The sequence below is a fragment of the Anas acuta genome, chromosome 1 (assembly GCF_963932015.1).
Source record: "Anas acuta chromosome 1, bAnaAcu1.1, whole genome shotgun sequence".
In the NCBI taxonomy this organism is placed as follows: Eukaryota; Metazoa; Chordata; class Aves; order Anseriformes; family Anatidae; genus Anas; species Anas acuta.
This window is the reverse complement of record NC_088979.1, coordinates 166,285,655-166,301,568: the sequence shown is the minus strand read 5'-3', so window position 1 is coordinate 166,301,568 and position 15,914 is coordinate 166,285,655. Positions and strand designations below refer to the sequence as shown.

General features: G+C 37.9%; 1 protein-coding gene across 4 annotated transcripts in view; it reads left to right on the top strand.

The window, feature by feature from the left end:
- TRHDE (thyrotropin releasing hormone degrading enzyme) overlaps nt 1-15,914 on the top strand; it is a 207,080-nt gene that overhangs the window by 126,502 nt on the left and 64,664 nt on the right. For 2 of the 4 annotated variants that reach the window (XM_068669185.1, XM_068669183.1), the window contains 2 exons: nt 6,136-6,201; nt 8,712-8,899. In XM_068669185.1, coding sequence (XP_068525286.1) covers nt 6,136-6,201; nt 8,712-8,899 — 254 coding nt within the window. The remainder of the gene's footprint in view (nt 1-6,135; nt 6,202-8,711; nt 8,900-15,914) is intronic. The other 2 variants (XM_068669186.1, XM_068669184.1) reach the window with 1 other exon arrangement.

The window sequence follows — 15,914 nt, the reverse complement described above, 5'->3', positions numbered from 1 at the left end:
GTGTTATTATTTAAAAACAAAAAACAAAAATCAGTTGGAGATGGTTAAAAAAAAGTAAAAAGCAATTCTGTCTGCCAGGCCAGGACATCTTACAAGAACGCCACTTTTAGAAAGCAAAGAGACAGTTAGAATTACTAATCATTTTAACATATGTTAGTCAAGAAATCTCTGTTTGGAAGAGATTCAACAGGTAGCTCCACTAGTACGTGCAGGATTATTAGAAATAAGAAGGAAAAAAAAATAGCAGCAATATATTTTGATTGTTCAAAGTTTTGTAAAATGCTAATTCAGAGTTCTGTTTTTAATTTCATGTAAACAAGGTTTAATCTGCATTCATACAAGGACAAGTGAAAGTTCATTCAAATTTTCTGAAGGTATGAATTGTAATTGGATTAGTTAAACCTTATAGCTGCATGCAGACACTTTCAAAACTGAAGCAGCTACTTCATCATGATGTTTTTAGTGTGAACTCAAAGCCACTGAGTTTAGTCAATTTCAGTTCTGAACCTCTCTATTATAAGGTTTAATGTAGGTTAACTAATTCACTGTAAAAAATAGCTTATTGATTAGGAATGTTAAAACCAACCATTAGTATGAAAAGAGCATCTGAACATCTCCATTTTAAAAGGCATTTCAAAATAAACTTTTCCTTCGAATATTTGAGGTCTGTTCATGGAGACCTCTATTTGATTGATCATCTTTCTAACAGTCTTCTAAAATTGCCAGCATACTTCTTTCTTTCTGATATTTTTCATAATAGTGCATAGTTTCATTATGCTCTAAGTACTTAACTAAGTACAGAAATTCAAACAAAACAAAACAAACCAACAGCAAAAAAGACCCACAGTGGATTCGATAGCCAGAACCTTAGAGCCTGTTTTCCACCTGAAGGAAATGTTTTTATTGTTTGCTCTAAATCTTAGGTCAGATACAGAAGTCAGGTATAAAAATGTACAACAAGAACATACTGTAGGCTGAAGGGAAGATAATATGGATCCAGGAGTAGGAATAAAAGACAAAAGAGAAAGGTAGAGGCAACACTGCTGTTTCGTGAGCCTTGAGAAATAAGGGCATTCAGAAGGCTGTTGCTACAAAATATGTTGCTACTTTTTACTCACTCATCTCATGTAGCAGAATTTCCCATTTATCTTTAGGAGAAAGAGTAAGTTATTCAATGTTAATCTGATTTAGATCTCACCACCACTCATATAAGTCAGGGACAGTTGATTGGTTCAGTCAACCAATCAGCTTTACACTGATAAACTGAGAAAGGAATTTGGTCCTAGAAATGATGTTTCAGTTCCCAGTTACAGATCTGAAGTCTCCCCTGAAAGTAAGATATATGTTTGAAGACTTATTCCCCCTGTACACTTTTGTAACTTCTTTGAATTTATCAGTAACTACCTTTTATTACTTGTGAGCATTATCATGTTTGGATGGTAGGGTAGTTCATTTTCTTGAAGCCAACAGGCTCAGTCCCTTGCAGTACAGGGAACTATGATTGCAAAAGGATAAAAGACTTCTTCCCTTAGAGTAATCTTCTTTTTACTTAAAAGAAGTCTAACACAATAAAGGGACAGCAAGCTTAATCAATACACTACTGAAAACATCTTTCAAAATCCTTTAGCTTTTATTATTTTTTTTTTCTAATTTCTAATACTGTTCAAACCATCTGCTTCACGTAATTCAAGTAATAAATTCAAGTAATCAAATAATTTGAAATTATTTTGGGGGGAGGATTAAGATTACTATTTGACAGAACATTATATTACAGTCTAAATCTGTTAGGATTTTATTTTTGCTAGATCTTTGGTTGTGCAATAATTGGAATCTGTTTTCATGGAATGACAGATTTTGAATTTCTTCTTGGAATTTGATACTAAAAACTACTGGAATACATGTCACAAAATCATATTGTCCAATTACATTTTTTTATTGATAGAGATGAAGGTATTCTGTGATTATTTTTGTGTGTGTGTGTGTGCGCGTTTGTTTAATTTTCATGTTGAGACACTGTGCCAGGACCAGTGAACTTTCTACTTTCCTCATGAGAAAGAAAACATTTAAAGACAGCATTACAGTGAGAAAGAAAGGGGGAGTTGTGGAAGAGCCCTCTAGAATCTTGGGTAGTTTTTTTCCTTTGACACATATGCTAGGGTTATAGCTGAAAGTCAGGAAAGTGGCTGAGGCTTCTCTCCATGCTCCAGAATACTCCAGTTGATGGAACAGCTTTTCTAGGTGATAGACATGCAATTTTGTGATGGGAAGAAGCCATGCAGCCAGATGGTTCTGGGCATATGTGTTTATGAGAAAGCTGCTTTAAATCACTTTACCTCCTTTGGAGCTGTGCAGAGCACAGCTTAGATTCAGGCAGCTGTGTTTTCAGTGTCATCTTCCTTTCATGTTCTGTGGATTGCATCTCTCTTCTCTTTGCTTTAGTTCTTTCCTATTCAATATAAAGGCAAAGACATGGTAAATATCCCTGCCCTGGAGAATTACAGTGAATGAGAATATATCTTCTCTCCTTTTGCAAGCTACTTAAGATTTAGATATGGGTCTCCAGCAGGAAAAATTGATTCTATTGCTGCTTGTTCCATCCTTATAACAGACGACCAGGGTATGGATGGATCTTTTGACTCCTATTTTAATATTTTGTGGAATGTACTTGATGCTGATATGTGTAAGCCTTTCCTTTTTTGAAGGTGAAGGACTATTCATGAAAGGTACTGCAAGATGGGCTGCTAATTTGGAAATGAAACTGGTGGCGTCCTTAGTTTAAAAGCAAGGTCTGGTATGACAGCACTTATTATAGAGATCTGTAAAGCAAGAATGGCTTGGAGAGAGTGGAGTAGGAAGCAGTAGTTCACTGTCTCTTCTAGAGGCAAAACTAGGGAGCAGCGGATGAAACTGACTGGCAGATGGTTGGAACAAAGGCATCTTCACACAATAGATCACTGAAGTGTGAAATGCTTTTTTATGAAGTATTGCAAATGCTCAACATTTTTTATGGGTTCAGAAAGTGACTGGTCAAATTCATGGAAGATAACTACTAAGTTCAAAGATATTAATTTGCTCACGATTCCTTGTGCCGTGAAGTCCTGGATGCTGGGAGAGCATACTGGGGAAGTATTGCTGTGTGCTTGCCCTGTTTTTTACTCTTTCTAAGTATCTGCTACTGGTTATTGCTGAAAACAATATGCTGATAAATGAGGACTTTTGATGGGACTTAGTAGCTTTATGCTTTTGTGCCTGTAAAAACTGCACTCAGATTTTGAATTGCAATGTAGATTTACTATCAGAAACATGTTTAGATGCGTACTGTCACTTAGGACTGCTTTTTCTGTAGTATACATTAGGTAAAATTCCCATTTTGAGGAAATGTGTGTGGTCTAAATAGAGCTTTAATGAAGCAATGAAAAAATGTACAGTCGAATTTTGTGGTACCAGGACTATACTCTTATGTTGTGTTTATCTTTGTATTTTCTTATTTCATGGTAAATGTTATGATTATTTTTATTTTCCTTAATATAAAAAACATGTTAGATTGGAAGATAATGAATTTTTAACCATGTATTAACATTTTTAACCATATGAATTTTTACCTGTGTATTGTTAGCTAAAAAACAAAATAATAGGACAGAAGCATTTAATCCCTTTGTAGTCTCTGTGAATGTAAAAAGTAAATGTAAAATTTGATGTCTAATAGTAGAGTGGTTAACAGGATTATTGCGAGTAAAGCATAAATCCTCAAGTGTTCCACCCATTTTATTTTGCTGTGTAATGATTCTGAAAACAACTCTTAGAAGAAACAAGACATGCAGTGTTTTCTAGCACCACTTAGAGTGTACATGTATATTTGTTGTTATTTATTTACCTCGTCCTACTTTTGTTTATTCCTATTTTAGCTTTTTAATTTGCAATTCACAACTTCTTTAGCTTTGAAAGCTATTGAATATTTCACTCTGCCTCAGATGACTTTGTATTTTTAGACAAAATGGAAGCACAGTGTGCTGTAGGTGAAGCCTGTATTATATTGTTTTTTTTTTCCTTTTTTTTTTTTTTTCCCAAGTTATTCCCATGGCATTGTTAAGACTTGTACTGCATTTAGAGAGTCAGTGTTCTCTTTTAGCCTTCCTAGCCTGTGATTAAATGGGAGTTGCTGCCTGTTGTACTATGAGTTGGCTGACAAAAGCTAAATCTGTCACAGGTGCTACAATTTGTATATCAGAAAATTTGCTTTCCAAACACTAATTATTCCCAAAGTATCGTACTTCACACAAAGCACAGATAACGAAGTCAGCAAATTCGTCCCAGTTTTATCATTGTGCTGTAAATTAGTGTCTGTCTTCTGCCATTGTGTAAAGTGAAGATGGTGGAAATTCAAATGCAGTGTAACCCATTGATTTACAGTCTCTGATGTGTGTTTTTTCACTTAATTCTTCCAATCAAAATGCTGGAAATATATGTGATTCTAACACTCATTGCTGAATTTCACTTCTGTATTTGAATGAGCTGATGTTTAGGGACCCAGGAAGGTGGGAAACTAAGTGTTGTTTCTCCAGATGACTGTGAAAAAGAGAAGCATTTTGGGCCTGAACAGAGCAGACCCAACCTGGTCATATGCTTAACCTGTTAATTTCAGAAGTTAATTTAATGTAATGGTAGCTTATCAGGCATTATATTTCTGGTTACCATGGGAGAAGAATGGACTCTCAGTCAGGTGAAACTGTGTCTGAATAAGTGAAAGCATTCAGTTTATAACTCCCTCAGACCTTCAGTTTTGTATGTAGTAAAAATACACTTGTATACCTGTGCAAAAACAGAGTTTGGTTCCGATCACCTCTTTTCCATTGTAGCATTCCACTGTGAAGGTGGAGAACCTTTGTTGTAATCTGTTAAAGCCTGAGTTGTCTGTAGTAGGTATTTTAACATTGATGCATCAGGATTTCCCTAGATAAGAGTTTGTAGTTTTGATGATAGGCTATTGCTCAATTAAATCTGTTGTAATAAATCTGGCAATCATCAGGGTGGATCTAGAAGGAAAGACATATGAGGAGCAGCTGAAGTCCCTTGGTTTGCTCAGCCCAGAGCAGAGCAGGCTGAGGGGAGGCCTCATGGTGGTTTCCTCACGAGGGGAGCGGAGGGGCAGGTGCTGAGCTCTGCTCTCTGGGGACAGTGACAGGACCCAAGGGAATGGCATGGAGCTGGGACAGGGGAGGGTCAGGCTGGGTGTTAGGGAAAGATTCTGCACTGAGAGGGTGGTCGGGCACTGGGACAGGTTCCCCAGGGTGGTAGTCACAGCACCGAGCCTGCCAGAGTTCAGGAGGCATTTGGACAATGCTCTCAGACACATGGTCTGATTTTTGGGTGATCCTGTGTGGAAGCCAGGAGTTGGATTTGTTGATCCTTGTGTGTCCTTCCAACTCAAGGTATTCTATAATTCCATGATCTGCAAATAATTAATTAAAAAGAATAACCACCACTACCACCTAAGAGTGAAAGGATTCTCTTTACTTTCAGTATACAGTAGAGGAGGAGTTTGAGTGCATTCATATGAAAATGTAATGAAGCCTTTACAGTTATGAAGATCTACAGATCTCCAAACTTTGGGATCTTTTTATAAGATGTAATACTTTTCTGTAATCACCCTAGGCCAGCTGCACACACACTGGCTCGATGATCCTTGTTGGGTCCCTTCCAATTCAGGTTATTCTGTGATCCTGTGTTTCTATGAAATTATTCACACTAGACACAGAATGTCCTTATTCAAATAGCAAGTGGAACTATGTTTCAGAAGCTTCTCCTCTCACTGTAAGAATTGCCTAGGAATCCATACTGAGATTAGACAATTATTTTAAAAGTATATTCAAAATATTTAGTTTATAGATTAATTTACACAGAAAAAGAAGAACGTTGAATGCTGTAAGTGAAAGTTCTTAGCAATATTTTTTGCATTGTAAACTAGCTTAAGAAACTGTTTATTTACTTCCTTAGGATGAGCATATTGTATATTTCTAGATTTCTGACAAATGCAAACATTAATGTGATTTAACTTATACTAGCAATGATTCACAGCTCTAGTTGTTTGGCTTGTGTATAGTAATACTGATTTGTATTTTTATTTTATTTCTGTAGGACTATTTAACCATTCACAAGTATGGCAATGCAGCCAGAAATGATCTCTGGAACACATTGTCAAAGGTAAAGTGCTTTAATCTATTGCACTGAGGGAGAAGCAAGAATTTACTGTAGTGTTTTCTTGGCAAGGTTAGGACTGAATAGAGCATAATGAAATCTTCAGACCCCAGAGCAAATTTAAACAGTAATACAAAGAAATTCCATTTGAGTTAACAGTTGCAACACTGATATGTATATATATATATATATTTTTTTTCTTCTCCCCACTATTTCAGTTCTTTGTTATGTTAGAGTATATTTCCTTGTTTGTGCTATGTGACTGATGTGCAGTAAAAACTATTTTGTGGAATTTGCTATGATTGACTGTAGTGGCAGCAGGCTGAGGCCCATAAGCTAGAAGGCACACAGAAGTGCTCTGCTTTGGCATCTACATCAGGTGTGTTTGTGGTTTTGTGTGGAGTTATGATTCATGTGAAGGACAAAACTATTAAATCTTTAAAGTTTGGTCTGAACAGGTAGCTATTACTGTACCGTTTGCAGAGAATAATGGTTTCTGTGTCCATGCTCCCTTTTGTTGCTACAACAAAGTTTGAGTTTGTAGGCCCAGGTCCAGGAATCTGCAAGGGCAGAGTTTAATTTTCAAAAGAGTGAACCAATAATGCCTGAATTCATTACCTACAGAGCTAGTCTGGGCACATCAGAATAGAGACAAAGTATAAGCCAATATAGAGGACAGTAAGGGAGTTTCAGCACAATTACCAGCTCAAGCCATATGTAAACATGGCAATCTAATTGTAATCATTGACACCAAGGCTGGGATTCAGCTGGAGGTCAAGACATCTGTGTTTATATAGATAAGTAGGTATCTGTGTATAAGCTCCGGTTCAGTTGGCCTGGATTCAGTTACGTGTTCATAGATGTATAATAACATCCGCCTTAAGGTGTTGTACCAGACTTCCAGCTACAACATGAGATATTTGTGTCTGCTGTAGCTCCACCAGCTCTGTGAGGATGTGTTGAATATTGAAGGACAACTGACGCTTGCTGGATAGGAGCAACTGGAGTCCCAAAATGTAGTCAATATAGTCAGCAGAGTATAGAGAGTAATCCAATTGACTAGCCACTAGATGATAAGCCTCAACCATCAGCTGCCTTAAGATGAGCCCAAACCACTGACTGTCGACTAGGGACTTGGGATAGTCATTCAAATATAGGCAGCTAGTGCCAGTTTAGGTGCTGTAGGGTGTTTTAGATATCCAGTTAGGGGCAGTAGAATTGATCCAAGTTTTGTGGGAAAATCTGTGCCCTGCTGGAGTAGCAGGTCAGGATCAAAGGACATTAGCTGCTTATGAGTGGGCAACTGAACTGAACCTTATGTTTGTACTGACATAAGAGTTGAGATGTGCAATATTCATTTAGGCTCTTAAATCTCTGGCTTAATTTGAAGTTGAATGTCACTGCAAAAGTCTTTCTTACTTCTTGCTTCTCACCTGGTAGCCTTCTCTGTTAAAGCCTTTGTAGTAGGGCTTGGCTATGGGAAGAGAGAGGGATCAACACACTCTTGAAAGAACAGCAGAACCCACAGCTAATAAAATGAAAATGAGACTTCATTCTGGGTCATAAACACTAGGGCTATACTGTATACTCAAATATATTGTTAAGGCTAATAATTCTGTTTTCCTCACCTGTAAGCACATGTGTTGCCTGCTGCTTTGCTCCTAATGCATTGCGATTGCTGCTTCAGTTCTGAAGACTTCTTGCTGGGTTCTGCTTGTATTCATCAGAGGTTCATTCATCTGTGATCTAGGGCTGTTCAGCGGCTAGACACATTTCTGTTGCTGAATAGCAAATGATGTCTGTCATTCTCATATCCAGTCTCATCTCCCATGAAGCCATAGATTCTTTTTTTGTTTCAGATGAAATTCCACCTGTAAACCAGTCTTTTATTGACATACTGTGTCAAATACGGACACATTAATCCTACAGTGTTGTGACGTGTAGTTTTTGAAGGAGCTGGGGATATCATTGTATACATGGTCTCACTTTAGACACAAGGGACAATATTTTCAAATAACCAGACATTTGATTTTCAGAACAAAGAAGCTCTGTACTTTCAGAAATCAGGCCCTTTGAACATAACGTGCCTTATTGCAGGTACCCTAAATCAACTAACACTGTTGACTTTTTTTTTTTTTTTTTTTAACATTTGCTGGACAAGAATACCTTTTGGAAACAACCACACAGTATTTCTGTGACACTTGTAAAGACCCTGCAAAACAGGTTGTTTCTTCCTTTACAATGAAAATGCTTGAATGATTTGGAAAACCTGACTTCATGGCTTGTGTCTCTGGCAAGATTGCTTAATGTTTGTTTTTAAGATACGCAGAGACTGTTGGTGTAATTATGTAGTATGTGTGTATACACCAGGTGTAAAAATTGTTGTGTGTACATGCTTGATAGTTATTGAAACCTCTAAAACAAATTACACTCTTCTGGGATAAAAAAAAAAAAAGTTTTACTTGTTGGACTGTGACATTGCTTCAACGTACTAAAACTTTTCTTTTTTCTTGAAGGCTTTAAAAAGGGTTGGAAAATCTGTAAATATCCAAGAAGTAATGGATCAGTGGACACTACAGATGGGTTATCCTGTTATCACTATCTTGGGAAATGAAACTACGGACAATGTCATAGTAATCTCCCAAGAGCGTTTTGTTTATGATAGTGATGCTAAAACCAAGGATCCTGACTTTGGAGACAACAGGTACTTACATTTCTCAATGAATATCTTTCAAGAGGCTGTAGCTGTTAAGTGCTTCATGTGTGTATTTTTATGGTTTCTGCCTCTGTAGAACCAGTAGCATGTGGTGACCCTTCCATTTGAATGTTAGTAAAGATTAAGCAAGTTAAAAGAACAAAATCATTAGAGTAATAGAACTAGATAAAGCTTTAGTATGCCCATTTGCACTGTGGCACCTTTCTCTCTGACTTTTATGCAGTCTTATGTCATGCATCTGTTTCCTCTTCGTTTCTTTTGATTTTGGCACACTCCATGAAGTAACTTGCAATGGGGTTGAAAGGTCTGATAGTTTAAGTGATTATTTGGAGTGGACCTCTCCATGCTCATACGTTAAATTGGCAGATGTAACCATGTATCAGATAAATCACTTGACTTGGGAAGCAATCGAGATCTGAACTGGACCCCTGTATGAGGCAGGAGGTTCTAGTAGTTCCATTTTGAAGCTAGCTGAAATGGTCCTGTAGGAACTGTTCCACTGACTGAAATCAGTAGGCACTTACACACCTCTGGCCCCATTCTTTTTCCACTTCTATATCAATTCCTTGCCACTCACACCTGACTCCGTACAATTTCTTTGTCCCAGAGACAAGTTGAGATTCCTCACTGATGCTGGGGAATCCTCACCTTGTTTAAAGCAGTTTTGATGTCATATTATAAGGCCAAACACATAGAGCTGATTTTAGAGAATTACAGTTCAGCCTTAGAAGCTTCAGTGTTCACACCTCTTGCTTACTGGGAAAGAAGGCATGCTCTTAACCTTGACTTCTTCATGTTTGTAGCATAGATTTAAATCATTAAAATGTAAAATTTAGTACTGGATTTGGATTGACACATCTAAAGTTCATAGAATATTCCTATTGAGGAATGCCTAAAAATATAATTAAGTTTATTGGTAAATGTTTATAAATTAGTTATTGTTTTTTAGAACATGAATATTATAGAACTCAAACATGACACAGCAAATTGTTTTCCTGGCTGTACTGGAACAACCTGGTATGGTATTAAGCATAGGTTTAAATCCTGGGCTGAAGTAAGTTCCTTTGTGAATGGAATATAAAACAAGTGACTGTGGACTGCTGGAAATGTTCATGACTCACAGTTTAGTGCAGTGTAAGAGTAATTCTTTCTTATTCACTTAAAAATTTCTTTTGTGCACCTGTATATACCCATATAAAATACAAATGGATTTTACTACTCTGTAAAAGAAGGATTACTGGTTTTTGATTGCTTAAAACAGAGACATTAAGACTTAGAAGTAGTGTGGAGACTTTCTCAAATAGATTTGCCAGGTATTCAGTATTGATTGCAGTAACAACTACTGTAATTCATAAGTCAAGACTTCTGGGTGTGAAATTGTTTTGTAAAGTGGAATATTAGGGGTGAGAAGTAGACTCTTAATAGTTTATTTTCATATGTGAATTACAGAATTACAACTGTTCCTGCAGATCATGGAATCATAGAATGTCTCAGGTTGGAAGGGACCTTAAAGACCACCTGGTTCCATCCCCCTGCCATGGGCAGGGATGCCACCCACTAGATCAGGTTGCTCAGGCTCTCATCCAACTTGGTCCTGAACACCTCCAGGGATGGGGCATTCATAGCTTCTCTGGGCAACCTGTTCCACTGCCTTACCACCATCAGCGGGAAAAATTTCCTCCTAGCCTGTAATCTAAATCTCCCGTCTTTTAGTTTAAAACCATTCCCACTTGTCCTGCCATTATCTGCCTAAGCAAAAAGTTGCCCTCCATCTGTGGATATGTGGAAGGATAGTGTTCTGCACCAACAGGTCAAGGTACACTCGCTTTCTTAGGAAATTTTGCCTACAAATTGTATTACAATGATAAGTTCTAAACATTGGAAGTGAGATTTAGTGCTATATAGAGAACAGAAAAAGATATCAGAATTGGCTCTGCTGAGAGTTTACTGTCCAAGCAGACAATACAATACATAAGTGTTTCTCCTCTGGCAAGTGTATTTCCTGCTCTCTTCCCCCTTTTGTTTTTCTTTGTGCTTCCATGATGTTTTCACCACAAATAAGGGAATCTGCTTGCTTAAGGAAGGCTTTGCAGGTGGGAAGTTTACTATAGCCAGTTAGATGATGGAGCTAGTTTGCTACTTTTCAGTTAGTTATTTGAAAGTTGTGTTAAGTAAGTATAAATACCAAAGAGCAGGAGCTGTACACTCTTAGGAAAAGGTGAAACTTGCCTATGTTTTTCACCTTTCACAAGTAACCCACCAACTTATATTACAGTCCTATGGCTTAGATATAAATTACAGTCTAGGGTGTTAGAACAATGAGCATGCCTTTTGTTGGTGCACTGCCCACAGGCACATGTAGCTTTATATGCACAATGGCTTTGTGTCATTAAATGTCCTTTCCTACCATCAAATTAAGTAGAAAAACAAGATTGACACACTGAAAATGAATGTAATCTTTTTGTCACAAATAGCTTTTTTCTTTTTTTTTTCTTTCCTTTTTCCTTTTCCTTTTCCTTTTTTTCTTTTTTCTTTTTTCTTTTTTTTTTTGTTTCTCTTTTCTTCTTTTCTTTCTTTCTTTTTTTTTCTTTTTTTTTTTTTTTGTATGTTTGTTTTCTTATTGCCTTTTTCTCATTGAAAAAGTCACCATTGCTTCAATTCCTGTGAAAATATTAGACAGGGAAAGTCACATTAATGGGATGCCATCTGATAATTCATGATCCATTACTCCACTTGGTTTTTAACACTGAAAGAGCCAGAGTTTATGTGACATGATAAAAGGGGCCAGTTTTTCTACAAGTACACAAAGTGGGGCACTAACTGGTATTGAAACAAGACTTTGATGGATGCTCAGTGCAGCATTCTGGACAGGAAGCTGGGGGTTCAGTGGGGCTGAATAACACTGGTGGGAGGCACAGAGGCTGCAGGCTTCTGGGGTGCTAAGTATCAATGGTGTAATTCACAGTCCAGTAGAGTCGGTGTTCATTTCCTCTGAGTGACCTGTGAATTTGGCCTGAAGATGCATGACTCCCTGGGGAGCTGTAGCCAGCACTGCAAGCAGAAAGGAGCAAACGGCATTTATGCCACATATGGGGTCCTGCTTTTGCAGGGAAAGTGACATTAGCTTCCTTAGGATAGTTTATCTCTGGATTAATCATGGTTATAGTTTTAAACACTGTAAATAGTAGAGCTGACACAACAAATGTATGTGTCCAGGCCTTTCCAGGAGTTTATCATCTACAAAGACACCATGATATGCACTGGAAGGCTCAGGGAAACGAGGAAGGGCTCTTTGTGCATCTGCCACACAATCATCTGTTATCCAGAGGTGGGGCTGTAGTTTAGCATTGCACAGCAATATATGTCAGTACTGTTACCTCAAAGTGATGAGAAGTTGAAACTGCTGTTCAGGTCCTGTCTAGGAATATTTAACTTTGCTTTCCTTTAGAAAGTCAGTTTACAGTAGATATTTCAGATGGATCTGCATAAGGAATGGAAATAAAGAGGGAAACAAACATTTCAGAATCATTCGACTTTTATAAAATCTCTTTGCTTTTCTGTATGCTATATAATTATGAAGCAATTAACTGTTAAAAATGAAATGCAAAGTAGTGCATTTCATTTTTTTCTTGAAAATCAGCAACAAGCAGATTTTTCTGAGTGACAAATGGTTAAAGTAAAAACTGTTGACAAGTTTGACAGTGGTTTACTCCTAGTCTATTACTATAAATGACTTTAATTTTACTGCAAAAGAGAATTATTACATATACATTCTCCCACTTCATGTACAATTGGACTCATTGTCACCCCATAACTGCAGAAAAATATGTTACAAGGTCCATGTGTACATATCTATTTTGATTTATTTGTGTGCATAGAATTGACTGTATGGCATTTCAAGCTCTAAGGCTTGGCCTGGAATTACAGAAGGCATACTGTTTCACTTCTTTGCAAACTGCACATAGATTTTTCTTGATGCTCATGCCTTTACATGATCCATACTTCTCATTTATGAGAGAATAAAGCTAACAATGACAGACATCGTTTCTAGGAATGCCGTTCCTCAGAAGGGCCAAAATCACTGGGCTTTGATTTAAATGTCAAAGCCTGCGGTCGGTATAATGATTCAGTAGCAATTTCAGCTTATCCAAGCTGAAGTTTAAGCTGCTATAACAACTTTGTAGTTCATATTCTACTTCTGAGTAGCAATCCTTTAGTTATGTGTAGGTTCAATCCTGCACTCATGTACACCTCTCTGAGAATGCATTATGCTCTTACATCACATAAGGCTAGAGGGGATGAGGTGAAATTCCATCTGACAGGGTTCAGTGGGTTTCCCTCCTGACAGAGAAAATGATGATTTTAAGGCACCAGTCTCATCCATCATTACAGGAATGGCTCAAAGATATGACAAGAAATCTTATGAAAAATAATCTGTGGTCTAGACAATGAACTAATCAGTTTTGATGAAATCCATAAACCATTTATATGCTGTATTGAAGAGCAGACCAAAGCTTTCTGGTTATGGATATAAGTTTTGCCTTTTAAAAATATGCAGAGCCTGTCTCTTCAAAAGTGGAGAAATAACTTTTCCAATATTATCAGAATAATTAAGTTCATGTTGCTGAGGTAATATTAACTTGTATAGGGTTCTTATCATGCACACAGCTTCTGTAGCCAATCTTTGCTTGTTCGTGATAAGATCCTAAAGGGAAATGTCTTGCTAGGCACTGAACAGAGCTAGCTGTGAGAAAAGAGAAAAAGGGAAAGGTACAAACTGGGATATGGCTAGGGTATTCATACGTGCTGGAGCATGGTAATCCTTGGTACCTTTCTTCATATGGTTGGAAAAAGTAAAATTCAGTGGAATGGTGCAAGACAGGGACATGACCAACAAAACTAGAGCTGTATAGACTCATGAGTGTAGTAGTAGCATGTAGTAACAACAACAGCTGAAAGGCTTTACAAATGACAGCAGAGCTGCTTAGCAGTCACTCCACTTCAAGATGAATGATTAACTGCAGAATTTATTTCCCTTCAAGTCTCTTCTGAATTTCCTACACAAAGCTCATTTATGCAGGCTTTGCAGGAAAAGGGCTATGCTTGTCCCTTTACTGATAATTATTTGAATGGTAAAAGCACACCTGCATTTGGATGTTATCACGAGTATTCTTACCTGTAAGGTATGACTTTATTGCTTGAGCAGCAATGGAGAAATTACTCTGTCAACTTATCAGCTGGGGGGCTGGTTAAACCTAAGCCAAAATGTTAGGAGCATGAGGGGTATGCTATGTATCTTTAAGATCATACAACAATCATGGAATAATGTGGTAAATGTAGTATTAATTATGTTATATAAAGGAGCAGTAGAATGGATGAAGTTGTTCCATAAGCTGAGGAGAAAGGGCTAATTCATTTACCTAATATTTTGCATATGATAGACAGACCTCCCACCTCTGGGAAATATTCTCTGATCTTCCATTGCCTCATGTCGTTCGAGTGTTTTCTTGTTGCATCTTTCATTTTTACTATACCTGAAAGATTAGGCTTGTATCAGCATTTCTACTAGAAACCACTTATGTGTCTACCCAGGGTTTCAAAGTGGTACCCTGGTTCATTGTGACTGACCTGAGTGTCTCTATATCAGGTATCATAACGATGAAGGGAATGGGGCTTTAGGAGAGGAAGGTACTTATGTAGTAGACCCAGAGGAAATGGAGTTCTCAAGAATAAGATTAAAAAATCAACAGTCCTTGTGAAGCACAGAACTGCCTATGAACACAGACAGACATTGATTTAACCAGTTTTTTTGCTGGCCAAGCAGAGACATGAAAATACATGTTTTTGCAGAAGAGTGAGAAAGTATGAGGAACTCCTCTTTATGTGTACACTGGGGATATACATCCTGAGGGGACAGCTCTATGACGCCAGTAGATCTTGTCCTTCAATATGTTTCAGGACAGTCTTTAACCCCAGCAGCCTGACAGAGGGCAGACTCCAAACTAGCAGACAGAAGCACTGCTTCTCTAAGGGGGGACCTGGAGGAACCCTGCCTGCCTCAGTTGCCTGCAGAAGTATAGCTGGGGTTGTCAGAAGGTGGTGGTTGCTAGCCCAATACTTGTGCCTCATGCTCTGTCTACTGCAAAATGTTTTGTTTGTTTGTTTTCTTTTCTGTGGAAGTCACTGAAGAGTGCTGTCTTTTTGTCTTGCCCTTTTACTTTTTGGAGGCTCTTCTGATTGTAGCATTATTATTAAATCAGACTAGGGAGTGCTCTTAAAATTTGTTCCTGCATATTTCTGTGCTGATGTCTCTTCAGCGACATTTTGCTGCTGGCAAAGATCTCAGAAATGCCAATTTAATTTAACACTTTATTTCCAAAACCATTTCACAGCTTCTGTTTGTGAGAAACGCTTCTCAGTAGGCAAACTTCCAGGCTGCTCTGGTGTGCAGGATATGGGCAACTTTCAGTGTTATAATTTTCAGGATGCTAAAGAAGATAAAATTGGTTCATTGTGTCATTGCTTCCTGTGCGGTGGCAGCACTCATATCCTGACAGAAGTTGGGCTGACAGTGAAAAGCTGCTGCTTTTCACTGCTTATTTTATTATCGCTGTAGTCTATGTCACTTTCCTCATCTTATTTGCTTCTACTAACTCTCAGGAATTCCTAGGTACCCAAACTAGTTAATTAACCCACATTAATTAATTAGATCAGTTTCATGGTGAGAGAAGAAGCATGTGCCTGAGTGCAACAGCACTGTGTTTTAATTCAGAGCAAGGTGGGGAGGTGAAGTGGAGACTCAGGGTGGTGGTGCCAGTGGGAAGCTGCCCATGATGCAAGAGGAGGAAAAGGGAATGCAGTATAGCAAGGTGCATGCAGGCAGGAGCAGGAGCCTGGAGCATTGAAATGGTGGAGCTGCATAGACAGATGAAGAGAATTGGGGAAATTGAGATGAAGGAAATGGAGAGAACCAGGGAAACGAAGGTGGTGAAGACGGGGCTTT